At 46.4% G+C, this 16775-nt stretch overlaps 1 protein-coding gene across 1 annotated transcript in view; it reads right to left on the bottom strand.

Moving 5' to 3' along the window:
* Positions 1-442: 442 nt before the first annotated feature.
* Positions 443-16775, bottom strand: part of SLC25A48 (solute carrier family 25 member 48) — a 70871-nt gene continuing 54538 nt past the window's right edge. The window contains exons 5-7 of the mRNA XM_049858486.1: positions 11235-11492; positions 7727-7860; positions 443-565 (exon numbers count right to left, since the gene is read on the bottom strand). Coding sequence (XP_049714443.1) covers positions 443-565; positions 7727-7860; positions 11235-11492 — 515 coding nt within the window. The remainder of the gene's footprint in view (positions 566-7726; positions 7861-11234; positions 11493-16775) is intronic.

Here is a 16775-nt window from a genome sequence, read left to right as displayed (position 1 = left end):
GAGACCTCCCTCCAAGGCTTTGGGCACCTGTTGGTGGCTCTCAGACTCGGGCTCTGATGCCCCGTGTGAGCACTGGGTGGGCACCCTGGCTCGAGTCCTCACTTCTGAGCCTTGGTCATTGAATTTGTACGGTGAAGCTAAAAGCACTTTTCTCCAAGAGCTGTTAAAGCTTCTGCGTGGGAAAACAGGAGCTTGTGCTAAACAGGTCAGTTTTGTGCCGGCTCAATTACTGAACGTCTAGTACCTTGACCATCACAGGTGGGCATTTTAGAAGTGCTTTCTGATGACCACAAGGGTGGCAATTTTAGCTTAAAACTAATACAGATTAGACAAAAATGAGACAGAGGTAGATTTCAGAGAGTCAAAACGTTTTTAAGACAAAGAAAAGAGTTTGAAGCCGTGGAAGCCCCAGTGGCTGGGAGGGAAGCACACTGACCTGGGCTTACGGGTCTGTCACTGTGTGGTCCCCGCGGATTGCCTGCAGCGAGAGCTCATAGCCAAGGAACATGGCCGCACTCATGGGGAAACCCCGAACAGCGTTCACGGTGATGCCCCTGAAAAACACCTTTGCACAGGAGGCCAGATTATTACAGGGGACTGGCCCTCACTCTCTGTGGGGCCACCTCTGCAGGGTGGAAGAGGCTGGGAGGCTGCCCCACCCCCGGCCCGTCTCAGGCCGGATCCCCAGAGCTCAAAGGACCTGTTCAGGTGGGGACTACACCCCATTTGACTCCTTCCCTGACCCATGTCATGTCTGATAGCTCTTTTTCTCCCAGACTCTGGCGCTCTATCCTCTGCTATAGGCAAACAGTTGAATCCTGCTCCCTCTCTGTCACTCTCATACACACACACACACACACACACACACACACAAAATTCTCTGGACTGTGGAGGTCCTAACTCTCCACTCCACTCACTCTGCAATGACGGACAGAACACTAGCCATGACCAGCCACTGTCACAGCTGCTTCAAAGTAGCAGCATGGGGAAGAACTCGGGCAGTGCTTATGACTCTGCAGACACCGAGCTAAGGTACAGCTTTGCCATCTAGTAGCCATGTTACTTGGGCAAGTTTCAAACACTATAGACCTCAATTTTCCAAACTGTAAAATGGGGATAATGATAGTGTTTACCTGATAAGATTTTTGAGGGAATAAATGAGATGATGCTTTTAAAGCACCTACACGGTCCCTGGCATGCCGCAAGCATCATGAACTCTTAATGTTCACCATCATCATCATTATCATCATCAAAGTCAATACAATATTTTTACACAAATAATGCACACGCTGTACATTTTTTTGCCAACTTCGTACCACCCCGTGAGGTATTTTCATAAGCATACTATGCTAATTTATGTACAAAAAAAAAAAAACCAAACCCGTTGCCATCGAGTCGATGCCAACTTATAGTGACCCTATAGGACAGAGAACTGCCCCATAGGGTTTCCAAGGAGCGGAGCGCCTGGTGGGTTCAAACTGCTGACCTTTTGGTTAACAGCTGAACTCTTAACCACTATGCCACTAGCAACATGTAAAAAAATTGATACAGTGTGCTTACAAAAATACTTGGGGCAGGGGAGGTGCAGCTGGCAAACAAACGTTATTTACATAAAAATATGGTAGTCCAGACTAGGACTCAACCCTGGTTATTAGTATGAGTACTGAGGAGTAGTGGCCTGCCTCTATGAACAGCTAAACCCTGCCTTTAATGCTACCAGAGCCTACATTTTTCTTCCGTCCTCTAGGAATAAGATGCTTCCCAATTCTTCCCAGGATCTTCCTTTCCTCCCTGCTCGGTGCTAGGAGCACACTGACAAATGTGCTATGTGGTTCTTGCCCTCGTGCAGTTCATAACCTACCAGGGGAGGGAAAAAAAAAAAAAACCAAACTCACTGCCGTCGAGTCGATTCCGACACATAGCGACCCTATAGGACAGAGTAGAACTGCCCCATAGAGTTTCCAAGGAGTGCCTGGCGGATTCAAACTGCCGACCCTTTGGTTAGCAGCCGTAGCACTTAACTACTACGCCGGGGGAAGCCCACTATAAAGAATTACACTAAGATCCAGAAAGTGACGAGAACAGAGAAGAGCTTTGGGAGGGGCTGGGAAGGGCTGTCCTACAATGTATTCTCTGGGGAGAAATACAAAGCTAAAGGCAAGTCCCCACTCAAGCACAAATGACCCAAGGACTGTCAGACATGAGATATAAACCTGTTACCTGACTCCTGTGTAATTTACTAAGTTTAAGACATAGAACAAGAGCTGTGATTTTAAAGCAGTAGACATCCAGCCCTTTGCCTGTCCCCAATTTCCCAGCCGGTGGCCACTGTGGGGTTTGGGCAGTGGTTGGCTGGAGTCATCAGCCATGACATCAGGTGACCTCTCTTTAGGGAGGTGGCTTCACCTTGAGACACTGTGGCAGACTTGAAGATGCCAGTTAAACAGGAAGGGGGTTCTTGGTGGAACCTGGGGGGTACCTTGGCTCCAGGGCACAGAGCTGATGAACTAGGGCCCCAGAGGTGAACTGAATGGCTCAGCCAAATCCTGGAGCCATTTAGGCAGAGCTCGAGAAGGATCCTTGTAACATCAGCACCCCTCTCTTAATGTCTAACTGTTCTGGAATTCCACAGGTTCACCCAGGGTAACTGAATAACAGCGAGGAACTGGGTCAGTCTCCGAGAGGAAAATTCCATGGGGGTGCCCATAGAGGCTACCTGTGGGCTTGGGCTTGGTGCCGCTCCAGGAGGCAGAGCCAGGCAGGACCTCCCTGGGAGTGTGAGTCTCTGGGCCCTGCAGGAGCCCTGGGCCATTTCAAGCCGGGAGACACGCCTGCCCTCCAGCAGCTGCAGCCAGGCCCAAAGAAGGCAAACAAAGTGCAGACAGGCTGCCTATTACCCTGCACCATCAGGACACAAAACCACCAGACCAAAGCTCTTCCTAAAGGCTCAATGACTCCCCAGCACCAAGGTCACATCCACACCCCTTCACTGGCCTGCCAGGCCCAGCACCTGGTGGTTCTGCGCCATCTCTAGGCTGCCTTTTCCACCTGACACACTGGGCAGGCTAAAGGTCTGTCATTCCTCTACGGCACCTGCTCTCTCTGACTGGGAGGTCCCTCCAGCCTGGAATGCCTCCCAAATCTGACCGGAGGATTCTGGTAGCCTTCCATGCCACCCCAAGTGGGATATGGCCTATCACCTCTGAACACTCTCATCATAGCTCTTCCCACTCTGTCCTCCGATCGCCCGGGGCTTATCTGTCTCCCTGTTAATCACAGTGGTCAGTTCAGGGAGAGAGGGTGGTCTGCAGGGTTTGCCTGGGAATCCTCAGCACCCAGCACGGTGCATGGCCCAGAGCAGACCCTTCCTAAACATTCATTAAATGAATCAATGGGTGGATGGTTGAGCAGATGAATGACTGAACTCCCAGACACGAAGAAGGAGCAGTCTCTGAGCTAAAAGATACAGTCCAGAGGTGGAGGGGAGATTCCTGGAGGTGGGAGAAGGTTTTGACCCTCAAGGGGCTGAACCATAGGGGGGCTGACCCAGGTGCCTCAGGAAGCTTGTCTACCTGCAAATGTTCCTCTAGGTCCCTTCTTAGAGTCATTCAATCTCATTCTCTCATCAGATGCTCCTTCACAACAGTCACCACTGTAAAGCTTAAAGGACACCACTGCCTCTCCTCCGGACTCCTTATATGATAACTCTCCCAAGTATGGCCCATTGCCCATGTGGTCCGAGAGGACCCTCATGGTGGGCCCAGAATGGATCCACAACTACCAGGCCTTCCTTCTGTGTTTATGCAGGAATGGGCCACAAGTCCGTGGACTCTCAGTTACTGTTAGACTAAAGACGGCTCTACTGGCAATCGTGGAGCCCTGGTGGCACAGTGGCTAAGAACTCGGCCGCTAACCAAAAGGTTGGCAGTTTGAATCCACCAGCCACTCCTTGGAAACACTATGGGACAGTTCTACTCTGTCCTATCGGGTTGCTATGAGTCGGAATCAACTCAACGGCAACTGATCTTTTACAGAGAATCACGAAATGTGTTACAAAGAGTTATTAAAATTGGGCACCATTTTCATTATTTTATTCCTTTTCAATTCTTTATGATCACTAGGTTCTTCCATACGAAAGTCGAACAGGTTGGGTAATGAGAGACTCAGGGTTTCTTGCCCTGCCTCGATGAGCCACAAGAAAAAATGTTTAAGAATGGGTGCTCTTTTAAGCCAGAGCCCAATCCAACTGGGACCTGGCGCCATCCCCTGGAAGCTGGGAAAAGGCACTTCTCTTGCTGCAGCTGAAATATGCCTTCGAGAAAATCCAATTTTCCAGGATTGTATTTATTTATTTATTTTTCTTGTTACTATCTATGCTTATGGGTCCCTGGATAGCACAAACGGTGTGTGCTTGACTACTAGACTAAGGGCTGATAGTTTGAACCCACCCAGAGGCCCCAAGGAAAAAAGACCAGGTGATCTGCTTCTGTAAAGATTATAGTCAAGAAAACTCTATGGAGCAGTTTTACTTTGTAACACGTGGAGTCACCATGAGTTGGAATGACTCAGCAGCAAGGGATTATCTATGCTGATATGCACTCGTACATACAAACATACATACATCTACATACCCACATATATGTGCTTCCACACGCTGACAGTATTTTTGAAATATGCCACAACAAACTCCTAACAGTGGCTAGATTTGAGGACAGGAATGAAGACCTCAGGAAGGGCACTCAGACAGTACAGCCTCTTGTACCTTTTGAAGCTTTCCACGTTCATTTTTTGCCTACTTTTTAAACTAAATAATAATTTTTTTTTTTTAATTTAGAACCATCTGGTGAATGAGGTGGCCAATCAAGCCGAGCATTATACTATCTCTGCTTAAAACTTGCCACTGAATATTCACTGCAGATCCAACACCATTGACATTAAGACACTGATCATCTGGCCTCAGCTTCCTTCTAGGACTTTGTTTTTTACAGAGTACAGTAGCTTTGGGAGGAAATAACATCAGCAATATATATTTGCCTCTACAGGCTTTTTAGGATTATGACACATTAGTTCTTTGGAAAACCAACAAAAACATCTCAAATAAAAACAGCACATCACAGTGTGAACCTCTCTTTTCTGTCCCTCTGGATTTGTTGGCTGAATCGCAAACTGTGCTTCTGCTCAAAAAAAAAAAAAAAAGAAAAGGACAATTGAGGCTGTACACTTCTGCCAAAGCAGCTCTTATAAAAAGAAGAAAAAAATTAAATAAGAAGAATGAAAAAAACTCTAAGTTTATCCATCCTTAAAATATAAAGACAGGAATGAAATTCTCTCTTTATCATGTTGTTTTATACTAAACAATCTCATTCCCCAACCTCTCTTCATAAGACGTGATGGCCAAGTCCTCATCTTCATCCTGGGGCACAATCAGTGTCGCACTTAGTGAGTGGTAAGCAAAGGTAAATGACATTCCAGCTGTGAGCTGATCAGGGCAGAGACTTCCATCTCCCTTACTGTGCCCTCTATATTTCTACTAATGTGGCCTGGGGACTAGGTCCCACTGTTGGTTCTTTAGCGTGTGAGCTTCATGAGAGCATGGACTTTGCCTCTTTTATTCACTGCTGTGTCCCCAGCTCCTACAGCCATGCCTAGCACATGCCAGGTGCTCTAAAAATAAGCATTTGTTCAATTAACGTTGAACTTGTGAGAACTAAAGCCCTCAGGCATTTTTCTCCCAGGAACCATTGTGAAATCAGATGGCCCCATACTCTACAGGGCAACTGATTATTTAATACTAAGGCAGGACTATGCATTGACTTCTTGTAATTCTGCCCTTTATATCTGGCCTTTGATCTACCTTTGGGGGTCATTTGGGGGTCTTTCAAACAGCAAATTCACTATTTTCCTCAATAATGGGTTATCTAAAACTGGATCTTTCCCCAAGTTGGAGGGAGAAGTAAAACAGGAGAGAAGTAAGACAAGGCCTCATGGCACCTTCCCTAGCAAGAGGTGAAGAGGCAGGTGGTGTGTAAAAGTGCCAGGAGGGGTGGGTACAGGAAAAGAGCAGTGGAGGGGATGGGTTCTGGGGACAGGAGGTGGAGAACTGTGCTCGGCCTTGAAGGATGGGTAGAGTTTATCTGGTAGAGCTGGGGCGAGGGAGCCATGTGAGAAAAGGCTCAGAGCTCAGCAATAACACTAATGCAAATAAAACTAGTACTACTACTAAGCCAAGATGTCACTTTGAGGACTAAGATGCACCTAACTCAAGCCATGGTGTTTTCAATCATCTCATACTCATGCTAAAGCTGGACAATGAATAACGAAGGCTGAAGAAGAACTGATGCCTTTGAATTACGATGTTGGTGAAGAATAGTGAATATACCATGGACTACCAGAAGAACAGACAAATCTTTCTTGGAAAAATTATAACCAGAATGCTCCTTAGAAGCAAGGGTGGCAAGACTTCGCCTCATTTACTTTGGACGTTTTATCAGGAGGGACAAATTCCTGGGAATGGACATCATGCTTGGTAAAGTAGAGGGTCAGAGAAAAAGAGGAAGACCCTCAATCAGATGAATTGATACAGCGGTTGCAACAATGGGCTCAAACATGGCAATGATTGTAAGGATGGCACAGGACTGGGCAATGTTTTATTCTGTTATACATAAGGTCACTATAAGTTGGAACTGACTCAACAGCACCTAACAACAACAACAACTAATAATAATTCATATTAATACTGATTACAAATGTTTAACTCTTTCCAAATGTTTCCTATGTGTTATGCATTAAGCTAAGCACTTTTTATGTGCATTATTTAATCTGATCCACACACAACTGTGTCCTTCATCATAGGGATGATTACCCTTGGAGAAACTGAGGCCCAGAGAGGTGAAGCAGTTGCCTAGATTTCCTCACATGTGAGAAGATGGGCCTGCCTTTGAACTCAAGTCTGCTGCCTCCAAGAGCCATGTCAAGAAAGAAAGGGGCCTAAATGAGGAAGAGTGAGTAGATGGCTTCTCTGCAGGGAGCCATTGGGAGTCATGGTAGGCAAGGTAGATGGCAATGAACTCATTTATAACCCTTGGACAGCAGATATGGAAGTCTGCTTTGTTCAGGGACAATTTGGAGGTGGAGAGGTATGATCAGACTTGTGTTTAGGATCATCCCTTTGGCTGTGAGGAGAACAAAGAAAGGAGACGAAGCCTAAGGAACCAGGCTGGAGGCTTGGAGGCTGTCTCAATAGCTAAGACCAGAGATGATGAGGCCTATACTCTGGTGGAGTGCGAGAGCAGAAGACAGATCAGAGCTGGTGAGACGTGATGACTGAGGGATAGAAGGGTGGGAAGTGGTGCTGGAACCTCCCACCTGGGGGAGGAGAGAGGGTGAGTAGTGAGTGAGGCCAGGTGTCCCACCCTATCTCGATGAGACTGCAGGCTTTGGTGACAGACAGACATGGGTCCAGGACCTGGCTCTGCCATATATCAGCTCTCCTCTCTGAATCTCTGTCAGTGGGGCACACACCTACCTCCTCAACCTGCCTGGGGTGAGGTTAGACGGATAACACACATAAAGGTCTTGTTGCAATGCCTGCATGTAGTGTTTGAAGATGATAACCATCACCCCCTTGGTTTCCAGATCCCCTTCTCTGTCATCTCACATTCCCCCCAATGACTGAACCACCTTCCAGGGACTGGAATTGACCCTGCATGACTGCTGTAGGGCTTACTTTAAGACCTTCCTCTCGGTAACTCTGGGAGATACAGTCCAGGACACCTTTGTATTTGCTGAAATAAACCCCATCAGCCTGGAGTCGACTTTTCACAACATCCATAGGAGTGGCTGTCCCCCAAGAAATTGCTCCTGTAAAAAGAGAGAGAGAGAAGCTAGGACCTGGGAAGGCTGGGTCCTGATCCTCCTTCCACCCCTTGCTGTAGGGCTTGCATAAGCCTCTGGCCTCCTCTGAGCCTTGGGCCCCTCATCTGTACAATGGGGCGGCAGTACCTAGCTTCTTATTGCTGTGAGGACCAACTGAACGATGCACATAAAGCAGCTAGCACAGCGGCAGGTACACAGTCAGTGCTCAGTAAGTGGCAGCTTTGATTAGCAGTTTTTACTGGAGAAGCAATAAGTCCCTCCCCTCCATTGCCATCAAGTCAATGCAGACTTACAGCAACCCTACAGGACAGAGTAGAACTGCCTGTGTTTCCGAGGCTGTAATCTTTACAGAAGCAGACTGCCACGTTTCTCCTGCAGGGCAGCTGGTAGGTTCAAACCACTGACCTTTCTATTAGCAGCTGAGCACTTAACCACTGAGCCACCAGGGCTCCTTTGAAACAATAACAAGCCCCATAAATACCCTGCAGCACCATTACCAGGAGAGAGAGCCCTGGGTGAGGCTAAAGGTTTGCTGCTTCCCAGAGACAGGATTTACTCCAAACACAAAAAAGCTAAACAAACACTTGCAGATAGGCTGCATGCCAACGAAGGGCCAGCCAGACTGTAAAAAGAGCAAGGGTGGATCTTTAAACATCTCTTTCCCAAATACGTGGGATAGAAGCCTTGGGACCATGTGCCACTGTGTCACCCTCACAGAACAAGTCCAGGTGCCCTAGTTTGGAAACTTCTGCGACTTTAATGGACTCTGGGGAAACAGCACCAGCTTACTGTGTAAACACATAAATTGACACATTCTTTGGTGGAGAGAGAAAAACAAACTGATGTGAAAGTCCAGGGCAGCTGGTTTGCAGGGTTTTGTAATTACTGCCTTCCCAAAAGAGACCTCAGCGAGCCCTGGGCCCTCTGCCCATCCAGGATCCAGCCCCCTGGGACTCCTGCCCATGGCCCTCTGGGAGGCCCTCTGGACCTCAGCACCCTTATCTGCAGGGATAAGGGACCACTTCCCCAGGAGTCAGCCCAGAGGCTGCCCTGATATGTTCATCTGTCCCCCAGCCCATGGCTGGGAGTACCTCAAATGAGATTTGCCTGCCTGGCCACCCACACCTGCTCTCAGCAGACATTGAGAGCAGACAGCAGCCTTGTTTGCCCTCTCATGGAGCACCCACTGGGAGCCACGCACCATCCAGGCTTCAGAAACATGGGGGCAGAGTGAGAACCCTGCTGCCTGGTGGTGAAAATGTAGACCTTGTAACATGTTTGTTAGGAGTTTAAAGTATAGCTTAGGAGGAGGAAGAGGAGAGCTCAGTATTTCAACTTTCTTCTCTCTACTGGATCTTCCCATCAGCATCAAACACACTATGATATCAGCCTGCTTAACAAGCAATCCTCTCTTGACTTCCCTGTCCCCATTATGGCAAAATCCCTCAGGAGTTTTCGTACACTTGGTTTCTCCAATTCCTTTCATCTGCATGAAAGGAACGGGATCCTGCATCCCACTCGACATCGCTCCTAGGATGTCTAACTGGCATTTCACTTGATTCCATTTCAATCAGATTTTCACATCCTTCGCTCCACCAAAATGGCTTTTGTCAAAGTCCTTGCAAACTCCACGTTCTACATCCAATGGTCAATTCCCTCCCTCCCTCCCTTTCTTCTCTCCCTTCCTCCCTCCTTCCTTCCTTTTTCCTTCCCTCCCTTCCTCTCTGCCCACTCATTCTCACTCATCATCTGCCCCTTTGTGGGGCCTTATCGTCTGCCCACGTCCAAAGGCTGTAGTGCTCCAGGGCTCTCTCCTCCACCCTCTACCTCTTCACCTAGCTGGTCTCCCCAGTCTCATGATTCTAAATACCATCTTTATGCTGATGACTCCCAAACAGCCCAGGCTCCTCTCCTGAGCTCCAGGATCCCGCATCCTCCTTGGCATCTCCCCTAGGATGTCTAACTGGCTTCTAGAACTCATGTGGCCCAAACCAGCTGCTCACTGGCCCCTCCCCATGCAGCCCCATCTCAGTTAATGGAAATCCATCCTCCCAGTTTCTCAGGCCAAAATTTTTGGAAGCATCCTTGACTTCTCTTTTTCTTTCATAATTTACACACAGTCCTAGAGAAAATCCTGCTGACTCGACCTTCAAAATGTATCCACTGCTTTTCATCACGTCCACTGAAAGATAATTCCTGGGTCTGAGCTCCCAATAGCTCTTGCTTTGATTACTGAAATAACTTTCTACCTGGTGTTCCTTGTTCCCCTAACATCGACTCTTCTCACAGCAGCCAGGGCAATCCTTTAACAACACAAATCCTGAAATCACAAAGCACTCCCCTACTGAAACCCCTGCACTACCTCTTATTCTATTTAGGGTAGAAATCAATGTCCTTGCAATGCTTTTCAAGGCCCTCCATGACCTGGCTCCCTGTTACCTCTCTGATCTCCTTTTCTACTCCTCTCCCGTTACTCACTCTGGCACAGCCACACTGAACTCTTTGCTGCAACTTGAGTATGCCAGGCACTCTCCTTACCACAGGGCCTTTGCACTTACTATTCCTGCTGCCTGGACACTTCTCAAGTTTGTAAGCAAATGCTATCTCAGGGAGGCCTCTACATATTTTTTGAATGAATAGATGAATAAATTTATTCCATATTTATTTTGATCCAGGTACTTGATCACCCACAGCCTTTTTGGAATTCACACAACAACCCTACCACACAGCTAATAATATGCTGTCCATTTTAGTGATGAGGAAACTAACCCACAGGGAGGTTAAGTAGCCAGCCCATGGTCACAAAAAAAAAAAAACATGTAGATTCGAACTTTGATCTTTGTGACTACAGAGCCTCACTATCCTATCTATAATAGCTGTGTGACCTTGAATTAGTTACTTAAACTCTCCAAACTTTATTTTCTTTGTTTGAAAAAAAGGGGAGATTGATTCCTACCGAACTAACAAAATCCACACGCTAGAAAGATTTACAGTGAGCAGATATTCCGTAAAGGTGAACCATGATGACAGACTTCCTTATCAAAGCTCAGTAATGCCTGACACAAATTAAGTGCTCAAAATGTATTTATTGACTAAAAGTTGAGTGAGCCCAAACAAGGACTTGCCATCTCCATAGCTCCAGGGGACAGGGAGTGGGAAAATGTGAGGGCACATTCCCCATTCCTAGCCCTTCACCTGCCAGACAGGCCTGGCACATAGTAGGTACTTAGCAAAGAACTGTTGGGTGACTGGCTGGGTGAGTCCTGCCCTCCCCAGGGCTGAGAAGGGCATGGCAGACTCCCCGGCTGTCACACTGCAGTAGCTGTGCAGCAGTGGGCTCCAGTCTCTGTTGCCCTTACCTGCCATGCCTCCTGCCAGCCACACAGCACAGGGGCTGGGGCCTGCGCAGGCCTCAGGGGTGATCCACTCGTTCAGGAACACGTAGGGGATGAAGTAGAGGCAATAGCCTGGGACGTCCCTCAGCAGCATGGCGCTGGCACCCCGGTACAGGCCCCCCAGGCCCTCACTCCGCACAATGGTTGCCATGCAGTGCACAGGCCCGTGATAGGCTGGCTGCCTCCCCAGAGCCACTGCCCTGGGCTTCAAATGCTGATTGGCTGCAAAGACAGAGGAAGAAGATAGCAAATGACCCAGAGGGCAAGATACTGGCCATTCCCTGTCCCTGGACCCAGTCTCTGCCATTGATAATTCTCATTCACGTGGCTCACTGATTTTTAGCAAACGCTCTGACCTCCTTGGCAGCTCATACCGGGACTCTGAAGTCATCACAAGGATCCCCTGCCAACATGCACAGCCAGAATGGAGCCAATCCCGGCCAGGTGATAACACACCAGTTGCCTTGGGATATCCGGTGGTTTCTGGCCAAACTTCACTACATCTTTCTTCACCCCTGTGCAGCTAACTGCTTAGGAACAAATACATTAAACTAGACAAAGGTCTTCTATTTTTTTGAAGAAGAGGCTGTCAAATCAAACAGGCTGCATGCATGTGTATACCGGTGTGAAGGCAGTGCAGTGAATTGCTCACCGTGGCCCTTCTAGCCATGGTCTTTGTGACTCACACACAATGATTGAGTGGGAGTATTCAAATAAGGTACATGGATACTGTGATAGTTGGGGTTATGTGTCAGCGTGGCTAGGCCATGATTCCCAGTATTGTGTGGTTGTCCTCCATTTTGTGATCTGATGTAATTATCCTTCATTTATGTGTTGTAAATTCTAACCTCTATCTGTTAATGAGGCAGGATTAGTGTGGAGTGTATCTTGAGTCAGAGCCTTGCAGGAGGGCATGACTCAAGTCTCACCTTTACTCAAGTCCCACCCTTCCCTGGGGTGTGGCCTGCAACCAAGGTATACATGCAGATGCTCTGGTGGGGTGCTCTTTCTCCCTCTGCTTCTGGATCCTGCATCTGTTTCATCACTGTCTGACCTCCAGTTCTTGGGACTGAAACCAGTGGCCTGCTGTCTGACCTACCAATTCTGGGATTTGCTGGCTTCTGAAGCCCGGTGGGCCAGCAGCCTATCATCTGACCTGACTCACCAGCTTCTGCAGCCTTGTAAGCCAGCAGCCTGTGGTCTAACCTACCGTTTTGGGTTTGTCAGCCCCGGCAGCCACATGGGATGAGAGAAGCCTATGCCTGACCCACAGATTTGGAACTTGCCAGCCTGCACGACCACATGACCCATTTCCCTGATATGGTTCACAAGTTCTGTGAGATGTTGCAGCAAATTACAGAACCCAAGGACGGGGGTGCGGAGAGTACTAAGGGGAGAAGGAGTAGTTAATGTTAGAGATGATGGAGTGGGGTAGCATCTTGGAAAAGCTGGACATTTGGGCATCTTTAACCTCACCTTACAGGAACCAGCTTTGTGCTGATCCTTCTAGAAGAAATTATTTCTTTAGTGTATGTGTGTACAGTGTGGCAAAAAGTAAGGAAGATTTAAGTCAAACTATATGGATTCCAAATCCCAGTTCCACCACTTACAAATGTTTTGACCTTGGCAGGCCACATTTTTCAGCCTCTGTTTCCTTATCTTTAAAAGAGGGGACAGGCTGTTGTGAATCTAAATAAGGTAATGCATGCCAAGTGCTCAGCATGGTGCTTGGAACACTGTAGAGGCTTAGTAAGTAATGAGCAGGGTTATTATTACAAGGCGGTCAGCATAAACCCCATGCTGGCTGTAGGGCGGAGCATATTCTCACTGGTTCACTTCATCCCTGGCCAGGCTGTGCCCTGAAACAGGTTATAGGGTAGCATTAGTATCCTTGGCCCTGCCAAGTCAGGGACCACAGGACCTACTGTCTCCTTGACTGAGTTCCAGGGGTCTACAGCTAGTCCCCGATTTATGACGTAATCGAGTTACAATGAACTGCACTTACACCATCCTTTTTTTTTTTTTTTTGGTACATCTTATTGTTAGTAATATGTACTACATACAATGTTGCAGCACGTACATTGCTGATGTTATCATTCTCAGATGTTCAATTTTATGATTTACTGTTCAAAACACTGGTGTATACCAGGCTATGGCCTAGTCTATAGTGATGTTGGTGTCGGGAGTCGTAATGATAGAAAATTGGGCAATGTTCAACTCTAATGACATATGACAATTGAACTGCACTGGCACCCAATGGCCATTATGACTCTGACTTCATTGGTAGGACACTATAGCATGATCTTCTTCAGCATTTCATACCATAAGGAACAACAGTTGTTCATTTAAAGCTGAATCGTTCAGGTTTCTCTAATTGTAACACCTGCACTGCTTATACGCCAAAAAATAAGTCTAGCAAAAGAAGTCATGACACTGAAAATTCTAATCCAGAAAAGAAGGCAAGGAACGCTCTAGACATGAGGATCATTAAGGTCTATGGTAATGGAAAGAGAGTTGGCGAAATAGCACATGAGGAAGGATTGCCTCATTCTACCGTTTTGACAATCATTAAGGACAACAATAGATTCTGGAGACAGCTAAAGAAGTGATTGACATAAAACTAACAATTGTACAAACAAGAGGCAAGGGCTAATCCACAAGACGGAGAAATTGTTGATGATTTGGATAGAAGACCAAGTCCAGAAGGGGATTCCTATGCGTTTACTGACAATTCAAACAAAAACATGCAGCCTTTTTGAAAACCTGAAGGAACAGCAAGGAGAAGATGACCATGAGTATTTAATGAAAGCAAGGGCTAGTTTCATCACTTCAAATGTAGATTCGGCTTACGTAACATGCATTACAACCGAAGAAGCAGAGATCACCAACGTTGAAGCTACTGAAAACCTCAGTGATGAGCTGGACAAGATAATACAAGATGCAGACTATCTACCAGAGGAAGGAGAGAAATTGTCAAAAAATTTTACAGTGAAAGGATTAGCTGAAGTTTTTTCTAAACTAAATCAGTGGCTTCAGTTGCTTGAAAACATGAACCCAAATGCTACTCGCTTTGCTAAAGTCGATAGACAAATTCAGGAAGCAGCGAGGTGTTACCACAAAATAAATGAAGAAAAAAAGAAAAGGACCGCATAGATAATGCTCACCAATTTTCTGACTAGAAATGCCATCCTCATTCTCAGGGATATTCCAGATGGTCAAGAACCTTCCTCAAGTGGAATTATTACTGCAACTGACAAAATGCCAACGTCCTGCAACTCTTCTACATTGTCAGAGTCAATTTTTATGATTTGTTTATTTTTTTTACATATGTATACATACCGTAGCTATGAGTTGGAATCGACTCAACAGCCAAGGGTTTTTTTTATTAAAATATATCTAAGTTTATATGTAATGTTTCCAACCCTCAAGGACAAATAAAGATTGAGTTTGTAAAGATATTGATAATAAAAGGCAATAATAATGAAAACCAAAAAAAAAAAAAAAAAGGTATATTTGACTTGTGTCAGAACCAACTTATGACAAAGTTTTAGGAATGGAACCCATCATAAGTGGAGGACTATCTGTTTGCTGACAGTTTCTTCTAGGGTCGCAGTTCCTGGCAGAGACTGCATCTCTCTCCTACTTAGTCCTCCCACTTGCTGCCTCCTGCCTTCCTCTCTGATGCCCTTTTCTCCATTTTTCCACCCTTTAGTACCACTTTGACTCATGGCCAGAGGAACTTCCCAGCTCCAGTATAGAAAGATCAGACTTTGTTCTCAACTCTCCTTCTTGGGGGAATACTATGACATGAGGAGGGTAGAAACAGAATGAAGTCTGGCTGTGACCACAAGCCAATTTTGCCAGCTAAGTTTAATTTCCCATACACGTGCCTCCATCTGGTTTTACACATGCTGGTGAAAAGGCAGATCACTTTCATCACATGGTTCAACTGCCAAGTCCCCCACACAGTCCCATCTTTATCAGATAAAAGGTTAGGATCACACACTCAGCTTTATGGCTCCACAGTCCTAACTGAAGATTTGGCCATAAAGTGCAACCTGTACTTTCACCCATTCCAGAAAGTAGGTGAGGTCCAGGGTGAGGCTTCTATTTGCCTGGGAAGTGTGTTGGAACAAACTCTTTTCTCCTGTGGAGTGGCTACGGGGTTCAAACTTCTGACCTTTTGGTTAACAGCCAAACAACCATCTGTGTGTGCTGAAGACAGCAAATCGCTGCCATCCACAGTGGACCAAACGTGCATGGGCAGGGGGCTGAGTCCCAGTCACTTCTTCCTCAGTGGATCTCACAGGTGATGTGCAGGGGTGGTGCCCACTTCTGGGGAGTAAGATCAGATGCCCACTGTGAGGTCAGCAGACACGCCTTTCTTTCCCAAGCCAGCTATCACCCAGGTCATATATATTAATACATTATCTATTATGCATGCCTTAGGTCATCCTGAAAAATTTTGCCATTGGACATAATAGATGTCATTGGCCCCAAGTATATTGCTTTGTCTGTGCTACGCTAATGTCCATGTAACAGTGACCTGTCCCAGGAGTCAAGATTCTCATGAAAACTGCTATGGGTACGAGGATTCCAGGAGTTGCTGATTGAAAGAGAGTGTCTTGATAAAATCCTGCTTGTCTGGATGTGCAGATGTTGGAAAAATACTTGCCAAATGTTGAGCCAGCCTTGTCAACAACAAGAGCCAAACAAGAACTAAACCTGTACAGATAGGCCCCATCTTAGGATGGGGTTCCATTCCGATGACCCTGTCATAAATTGGTGCCACAGACTGAATTGTGTTCCCCCAAAATGTGTATCAACTTGGCAAGGCCATGATTCCCAGTATTATGTGACTGTCCAGCATTTTGTCACTGATGGGATTTTCCTATGTTGTAAATCCTACCTCTGTGATGTTAGTGAGGCAGGATTAGAGGCAGTTATGTTAATGAGGCAGGACTCAATCTATGAGATTAGAATGTATCTTGAGTCAATCTCTTTTGAGACATAAAAGAGAGAAACAAGTGGAGAGACAGAGGACCTCATATCACCAAGAAATAGTGCTAGGAGCAGAGAGTGTCCTTTGGACCCAGGTCCCTACACAGAGAAGCTCCTAGACCAGGTGAAGATTGATGACAAGGACCTTTCCCCAGAACCAACAGACAGAGAAAGACTTCTCTGGAGCTGACACCCTGAATGCAGACTTCTAGCCTCCTTGATTGTGAGAGAATAAATCTCTCTCTGTTAATGCCATATACTTGTGGTATTTCTACTGTAGCGGCACTAGTTAACTAAGATAGTCGGTTCTGACTTAAGTCAAACACATCGTTTTTTTAGTTTTCATTATTATTGCCTTTTATTATCAATAACTTGATAAAGCTGATCTTTGTCTTTGGGGTTTGGCATAAGAATGATAACATCAGCAAATTATGCACTGCAACATTGTATGTAGTACATATTACTAAGGATTAAAAAAAAAAACCGATGCCATTGAGCCGATTC

This window comes from Elephas maximus, chromosome 2 (assembly GCF_024166365.1).
Source record: "Elephas maximus indicus isolate mEleMax1 chromosome 2, mEleMax1 primary haplotype, whole genome shotgun sequence".
NCBI classification, from domain to species: Eukaryota; Metazoa; Chordata; class Mammalia; order Proboscidea; family Elephantidae; genus Elephas; species Elephas maximus.
This window is presented reverse-complemented; position numbering and strand designations above follow the sequence as displayed.